This window comes from Coptis chinensis, chromosome 8, assembly GCF_015680905.1.
Source record: "Coptis chinensis isolate HL-2020 chromosome 8, ASM1568090v1, whole genome shotgun sequence".
Classification (NCBI taxonomy): Eukaryota; Viridiplantae; Streptophyta; class Magnoliopsida; order Ranunculales; family Ranunculaceae; genus Coptis; species Coptis chinensis.
Genome location: NC_141463.1, coordinates 38,614,199 through 38,622,561, shown reverse-complemented (window position 1 = coordinate 38,622,561; position 8,363 = coordinate 38,614,199). Strand labels below are relative to the sequence as shown.

Genomic DNA, 8,363 nt, shown 5'->3' with positions numbered 1-8,363 from the left:
TACATACTGGTAGCAGTTGACTACGTGTCAAAATGGATTGAGGCATTGGCATGTCATGCTAATGATCATAAAACTGTCATTTTTTTCGTAAAGGAAAATATTTTCTCTCGATTTGGCGTTCCAAAAGCTATAATTAGTGATGGGGGAAAACATTTCTGTAATAAAATTTTTGAATCATTAGTAAAGAAATATGGAGTTAGGCACAAAGTGGTAACTCCGTATCATCCTCAAACCAGTGGCCAAGTAGAAGTCTCTAATAGAGAGATCAAATCCATTTTGGAAAAAACTGTTAATCTATCTAGAAAAAACTGGTCTCTACGATTATCTGATGCCTTGTGGGCATACATAACAGCTTTTAAGACACCTATAGGGATGTCTCCTTCTCGCCTCGTTTTTGGAAAACCTTGTCACCTGCCGGTTGAATTTGAGCATCGTGCTCTATGGGCCATCAAAAGCCTCAATTATAATACTAATACGGCAGGCGCAAAGAGAAAATTACAGTTAAATGAGCTTGAGGAAATTCGTAGTGATGCTTATGATCTCTCGAAATCTTATAAAGCCAACATGAAAAGAGTGCATGACAAGCACATATTGAGAAAAGATTTCAAAGTTGGTCAAAAAGTTTTATTGTACAACTTAAGATTACACATTTTTCCAAGAAAATTAAAAACTCGATGGTCTGGTCCTTTCATTATCTCTGTTGTCACCCCTTATGGGGATATATCTTTGAAAAACATAAATGATGACAGCGAATTTTAAGTAAATGGCCAACGCGTTAAACATTATCATGAGTTGCACTCTCCAAATGTCGAAGAGACTCTTCTCAAAGATCCAATTTACACAGACTAATAGATTCACTGGTGTACTTCTTTCCATGTGATATAAATAGGGAAAGTATGCCATTAGGGTAGCCGAGCCCTTTTCTATTTTCTTTTCTAAAAATCCCTAAAGTGTGTGGCTGCAAGCGCCGGAACCTTAGTCCACAAAAACTCTACTTCAGAATTGAGTATAAATGTCTTCTGTTAATCGAGCAAACGTGCCTTCTGGTAAACAATGGGTACCAAAAATTTCAACTCCCTCCTTCTTTTCCCTTTTCTATTCTCTTCCAGCGAACTTCATCTAATCATTTGGTGTAAATCTCACCCATCTCGAATAGGTAATGGTCATAGTGCTTTTGCTCGAAAGCGACGTGCGAAAAGGATGGGGTGGTGTATGAATTGTCAAACACCTTTCTGTCCAGGTCTTGATCTACTATCCAATATGAGCCGGTATAAGGTATATTATTGTCTAACACCAGCTCAGCAGGATAAACTTCGTCGTCGTCCCGTTGCTCCCACAGGTTGGGATTCGTCTTGAGGATCTGACGTTAAAAGACTCACATTCGTCTTGAGAATCTGACGTTAAAAGACTCACATTAGTCTTGAGGATCTAACATTAAAAGACTCACATTCATCTTGAGAATCTGACGTTAAAAAACTCACATTCATCTTGAGGATCTGACGTTAAAAGACTCAACTTGTTTATACTCGTGTCTTTTATTTTCACCTTTGCACTAAGTGTTGTACACAAAGAGAGTCGTGATATGCAACATCGGATGGTTCCTAGTTCGCACGGGCAATGGATTTCACCAGGCCAACCCCGAATAGTTTTCTATTTGATGACAGTTTGGGGCGGTTTGAGGCTATACCATATGTATTAAGGGTAATATTATTATTAGACCATTGCACATTGGCCAGGGATGGTGCCATCCTGAACCCTAGGCCCCCAAAACATAAAGGTTAAGCCACAGTCTAGCTGGATTGGGTTTGCCCCAGAGCCGACATGACAGTTGCCTGATTTTACAGTAATGATTTTCTTCTTGAAGTCCGGTGTTGTTAACACATTCATCTCCCCTTGTACATTTGTATGTAAAATTTGTAAATAAATAAAAACCTAATAAAAAAAAATGGGGGGTTGCGTTGTGTTTTTACAAGATTCATCCCCCCCAAATAAAAATAAAAAAGTTTGAATGTGATTTTGTCATATTCCAATAAATGGCATTTTTAATGCCGATCGTTTTGATATCTCATTCATTCAATTTGGAGTTAAAACGAATTGAAATTCCACGTTTGAAATTTCAGGACATTTCGGGACATAAGGGGAATTTCTGGAAATCATTTGGACTTGGGCCTGATGTACTCTCATGGGGACCCTTTTAGGTGTGATGGGTCTCGATATAACATAAGTTACTGAGGGTTGATCTAGTGCGCCTTTCTTTCCTAGAATAGAAAAAACGATTAGGAAAAAGCTCCCTATCTACAAACTTTCATGTTTCTTTCTCACTTTTGGTAAAATCCTCCATTGTCAATAGTGAGAGTTTATAGTGGAAAGCAAACATGAATTTGCCTCTAACAAATGCCCAAGAGTTTCCACCACTCATTAACGATGGAGGGAGAGGACAAAGTTCCGCTGAAAATGAACCACCAGCTGTTCGAGCAGAGGCTTGTGAAGCCGCATCAAATCAGCACAAATCTTGGAGTTCGCTGTTCAACAAAGGCAAAGCTGTCGCCTTTAACATTTTGAAAAAACATAATCCAGAGTTTATCAATGGGGTCAACATTATCCCAAAGGAAATCATTGAAAATGGAGTTAGTTTGTGGGAAGACTATCTAGTGGGTTTTTTTCTGGAACAACGTATGTCATTCTCATATGTGAAACAGTATCTGATAAAGAAATGGAGAATCAAAGGGGACTTTGATATGATAGCAGACTCGGATCTGTTTTACTTTAAGTTCACAAATGCGGAAGACAAATTGTCTGTCATGGAGGCAGGGCCTATGTACATGGCTAGAAACTGTTTTATAGTTACGCCATGGACTCAGGATGTGGAGAGAAGGAGGAAAACAATCAAAGGCATTCCGATATGGGTCAATCTCTTCGATGTTCCAAAAGAATTATGGTCGGAGGAGGGTTTAGGAGTGGTGGCTAGTAGCTTGGGAAAACCTCTACTCATGGATGAGGCGACTGCTTCAAGACGAAGGATTGCGTTTGCCAGAGTATGTGTTGAAATAAAGATATCTTCAGAGTTACCAAAGGATTTTGAGATAGAAATGGAAAAAGGCGATGTCAGAACTGTTAGGGTGGAGTATTCATGGGTCCCAAAGAAATGTGATAGATGCAAGGCTTTTGGACACCTCACGGACAAATACTACAGAGTTCCAAGGAATACATAGACAACTACAATTACTGTGAATGATCAGAGAACTGTTTGGGTTCCGAGGAGAAGAGTATTGGCAGTAGACAGTGTTATAGAAACAGAAATTGGTAATAGAGAAACCAAAGATGAGGAAATAGAGAATTTGGTGGGAGAAAATCATGAGAGGAGAAGTGAAATGGAAATCCCAGCTCAAATAAGCACAGGGCAGGAGGAGAATAGGGAAACTAGGGATAGTAGTCCTAGGACTGATATGGGAGAAAGGGATGGTACTCTAGTGGATAGTAACCAGCCTTTTGAGGTAGAAGGGGAACGGGTTGAAGGGGATCAGGTGGAAGGGGCTGTAAATGTTGAAGCAGCGGAATTAGTGCTAGTGTCTTATGTGGAAGTAATGGGGTGTGCCCCTATGACAGCAGAACCAGCTTTGTTATCCGAATTCGAGGAGGCACAGTTTGGGTTTGATAACTTACCGGAAGATATCAGGGAAGGGGCTTCAACTGAGGATGATGCTGTGTCTGTGGAGGAGACTCCATATTTCAGTGACAGAACAGAAGGGGTATTGGCTATTATGGATACCCCAAGACAACAAAAGGATATCCATATGGCTAAGGAATCAGAAAGCAGAGGAGACAAGGAGCTGCCAAGTAATGAAAAACAAAGTCACAAACAGGGCTCAGGTAGTAACAAAAAGAACAAACATGGGAAGAGGAGTAGGGGTAGGCCCAAGGGATCCAAAAATAAGAAGTATTAATCGATGATAGCGCCAATAAGTGTGTGGAATGTGAGAGGTACAAATGACCTTCACAAAGCTGCGGAGATTAATAAGGTTCGAGTAGATAAGAAGATTATTATTTTTGGGTTGTTGGAATCGAAGGTTAAAGAGCAGAAGAGTGAATCCATTAGAGATATTTGTTGTCCTCAATGGAATAGTGTTGATAACTATGCTCAGAGCCCTGCTGGTAGAATATGGGTATGTTGGGAGCTGCGAGTCGTGTATGTTCAAAAACTGAAGGAGTCGGATCAGTTTATCCACTGTAAGGTGAAGTTTATGCCGAGTAATGAAGTTTTTTGTCTGACAGTGGTGTATGCAAGTAACAGTGTCAAAGAGAGAATGGTTTTGTGGGCTAACCTTATTAGACTAAGCAGAACTGTTCAGGGCCCATGGTGCATGGCAGGGGATTTTAATAATATCTTAGAATCAAATGAGAGAGTAGGATGTGACCCTATGCATCCTAGAGAAGTGTACAATTTTAGCCTTTGCTTGCAGAACTCCAGATTGACAGATATAAACTCCATTGGTTTCTTTTTCACTTGGTGGAATAAATCAGTGGGTATCGGAAGCATTATGTCAAGGATTGATAGATGTTTAGTGAATAAAGCATGGTACACTGCTTATCCTTATTCTTTTGCTGAGTTTCTACCATACGGCATATCTGATCACTCTCCAATCCTCTTGAGTGGGAGTGACTATAAGAGGAAAGCTCCCCCGTTTAGGTTCTGTAATTACTGGGCTTTACAGGGCGAGTTTAAATGTATTTTGGAAGAAGTGTGGAAAACGCCCATTTATAACAATCCCATGTATGTTTTGGTCGAGAAGTTAAAGATGCTGAAACAGAAGGTCAAACCATGGGCCAGAGCAAATTTCTCCCACCTTCATGAAAGAGTGGAAGCTGCTAAGCAAGAACTGCATGATGTGCAGATTTTACTATATAGTAGCCCAGGGAATACAGTATTGGGGGATCGAGAAAGGTTCTGCATGGATAGATACAACACTTTAGCGAGAGCTGAAGCTATGGATATGGCACAGAAGAGCGAAGGCATGTGGACGAAGGATGGGGATAAGTGCACGAAATACTTTTTCAATTGTATTAAGGAAAAGGTATCAAGAAGAGGTATATAAGCTCTGGCAAATGAAAATGGACTCACAGTCAAAGGGCATAGTGAAGTAGCGAAGACAATAGTAGAGTACTATACTCAACTTCTGGGTACAAATGAAATGCCAGTGAGTAATGCAGAGTTCTTCCTAAACCTGAAGATAAGAAATGGCATCTCAGAACCTATGGCAAGAAATCTGGAGGCAGAGATCACTGATGAAGAGGTCAAAGTAGCGCTTTTTTATATGGATGATAATAAAGTGCCTGGGCCTGATGGCTTCAATCCTTTTTTCTTTAAGGACAGCTGGGAAACAGTGGGGAAAGATTTCACTAGAGCAGTAAAGAATTTTTTCGGCAGTAACAAGCTTCCAAGGGCGGTAAATGCAACCTTTTTGTGTCTCATACCAAAAGTTGATAACCCAACTAAGGTGGAAGATTTTAGACCTATAGCGCTGTGTAACACTATTTACAAGTGTGTTATAAAGGTCATCACCAACAGGCTCAAAATATGCATCAATGATCTAGTTCATCTAAATCAATCTGCATTCATACCAAATAGATACATTCAAGACAATATACTCTTATCACATGAGTTATTTAGAGGGTATGAACGAAAACATGGAACTTCTAGGGGTTCGGTGAAGCTAGACATCAGGAAGGCATATGATATAGTCAGCTGGGAGACTATTGAGTTCATGATGGAGAGATTTGGCCTGAGAAATTCAAGAAGTGGATAAAATTGTGTATAAGTTCTCCTACTTTCTCCGTATTAGTAAACGGGGCTCCAGAGGGTTTTTTCCAGGGAAAAAGAGGATTGAGGCAGGGGGATCCAATGTCTCCGTACCTGTTTGTGCTTGTCATGGAAATATTTGAAAGTATTGTGAAAGAGAAGATAGAAGCAAAGAAAATCAAGTACCACTCCAAATGTAAAAAAAGCAGGTTGTCCCATCTGGCGTTCGCAGATGATGTCTTGTTCTTTTGTCGAGGGGAAGCGGAGTCTATAAGAAGCCTAAAAGAATGTATAGAGGTGTTTGGGCAGGCAACTGGGCTGCAAATTAATAAACACAAGACTACACTAATGACAGGATCCATTAGTGTTTATGAGGCTCAAGAGCTGGCAACAATCTTGGAAGTTGAGTTGGTTAGACCCCCGGTCAGATATTTGGGATTGCCTCTCTTTGCAGGAAGACTTGGGATCAAAGAGTGTCAACCGCTGGTGGATAGGATTACAGCCAAGCTTAAGGATTGGAAAGCTAGAATGTTGTCACACGCAGGAAGACTTCAACTTATTCTATCCGTTCTCACTGCTATGCCCATATATTGGTACAGAACCTTCATTATACCAAAGACAGTGATTGAGCAGATAGAAAAAGTGTGCGCCCGATTCTTATGGAGCGGAGTTAAGCTTAAACGATGCCATCACCAAGCTAGTTTCTCTACCTTATGCAAGTCAAAGGAAGAAGGTGGTTTGGGTATCATGAATATGGGTTTGTGGAACAAAGGGGCATATTGCGGCCTAGTGTACAGGATAGCTGCTAGGGAAGAAAGTGTGTGGGTTGAGTGGGTTTGGAGGAATCTGATACAACAAAAGTTTTTTTGGACTATGAAGATTCCAAGTGATTGTGCTTGGGCATGGAGGAGTATTCTTAAGAGTAGAAAAGAAGTACAGCAGTTTGTCCTCTACAGTATCGCAAATGGTGAGTCCACTCTTCTATGGCATGATATTTGGTGTCCACTCAGTCCATTGATACATAATGCTCAAGCAGTAGCAGAGTTGCACTTACCTTTGGATGCTAAGGTAAGCACTTTGATTGGGAATGGAAGCTGGAATAATATAATGGGAGATATACAAAGCAACAATCTAAGGGAAGCAATATTGAGTATTCATATCAACTTTCATTTGTCGGAAGATAGAGTCATTTGGATGCCGCACCCTAGTGAGAGATTTACAGCCAGCAGTGCATATAGAGTTTTGGCTCCAACAAGACCGATAGTTAGATGGCAAAGATTGGTCTGGGGCAAACTAGTGATCCCGAGACACTCATTTACTTGTTGGCAGTTGTTCTCGAACAGCTTGCCCATGCAAGATCGTCTAGTCCAAAAGAAAATTCTTAATCACTCTACTTGTTGTCTATGCGACCAAAGTCGGGAAAACTCAAATCACCTCTTTTTTGAATGTGGATTCTCGCGAGAAATTATTGAAGGAATCAAGACAGCTTTGGATATTAAGTCGGACACAAGATCGTCAAATAGGGAGTGGTCTTCGCTGCTGAAGCTCTATAAAAGGAAAGAAAAGATCGGTGAGATATATAAAGCCTTCATTTGCGCTGCAGTGGATGCGATATGGAAAGAGAGGAATGCTAGGAGGTTCAAGAACTCTTCAAAGCCTGCGCCAGTGGTCTTGGGAAGAATTATAAGGGAGATGAAGGCCTATATCCAAACTCAAGTCGATATGGTGCCAGACACAGCTGAGAGTCGAGTACTCTGTCAGAGAATAGGTATCCAAACTCAGTTTAAGACTCTAGAAAGGAAGTGGTGCAGATGGCATGCTCCAGCAGAACCAAGGATAAAATTGAATGTCGATGGGGCTTTGACACCACTAGGAATAGGGCATGGTGGTTTGATCAGAGATAGTAAAGGTGTAGTGATTGAAGCCTTCACAGGCTCTGGGGGGATGCAGTCGGTCATTTTTCAAGAACTTAAAGCTATTGAGATAGGAATGATCAGATGTCGTGCACTAGAGGTTCAGGAGGTGGAAATTGAATCAGACTCTCTCTGGGCGATTCAAATTATCAAGAAAGTTGTTGATATACCTTGGTATTGTCTGGACATTGTCACTCATATCCAAGAACTAGTAACAAATTTTGTTTTTTGTACTTTCTCTCATGTTTACAGAGAGTGCAATAAGCCTACTGACTTGCTAACAGGTTTAAGCATCTCTAATTGTATTAGTTGCATGCATCATTGGAATCCTCTAAGTAGAGAGCTCCATAGGCTAGTAGAGTATGATGCAATGGGAAAAATGTATGAGCGAGTTTAATTAATACAGGTGAGGGTCTGCCTAACCTTAGCTTATTTCTTAAAAAAAAAAAATTGGACCTGACCCCAAATCACGTGTCCGGTCACAAAAACCTACACGCGGGGCATCCCACGCGTCAACCTCTCACTTTTCTTTCCCCCAAAAATCCGGATCTTGGTCCCCCATAGAAATCCTTTTCAAGACGCTGCATCACAGCCCCTAAATTTGATCAACAAGACACCTTTACACTACACCACCAATTCATCCAATTATTTTA

General features: G+C 40.7%; 1 protein-coding gene across 1 annotated transcript; it reads left to right on the top strand.

Annotated features, from left to right (window-relative positions):
- Positions 1-3,947: 3,947 nt before the first annotated feature.
- On the top strand, positions 3,948-5,093 carry LOC147481417 (uncharacterized). The gene has a single exon (XM_086578928.1). It carries the CDS (start codon positions 3,948-3,950, stop codon positions 5,091-5,093), a length of 1,146 nt encoding a protein of 381 aa, XP_086435054.1.
- The last annotated feature ends 3,270 nt before the right edge of the window (positions 5,094-8,363 follow it).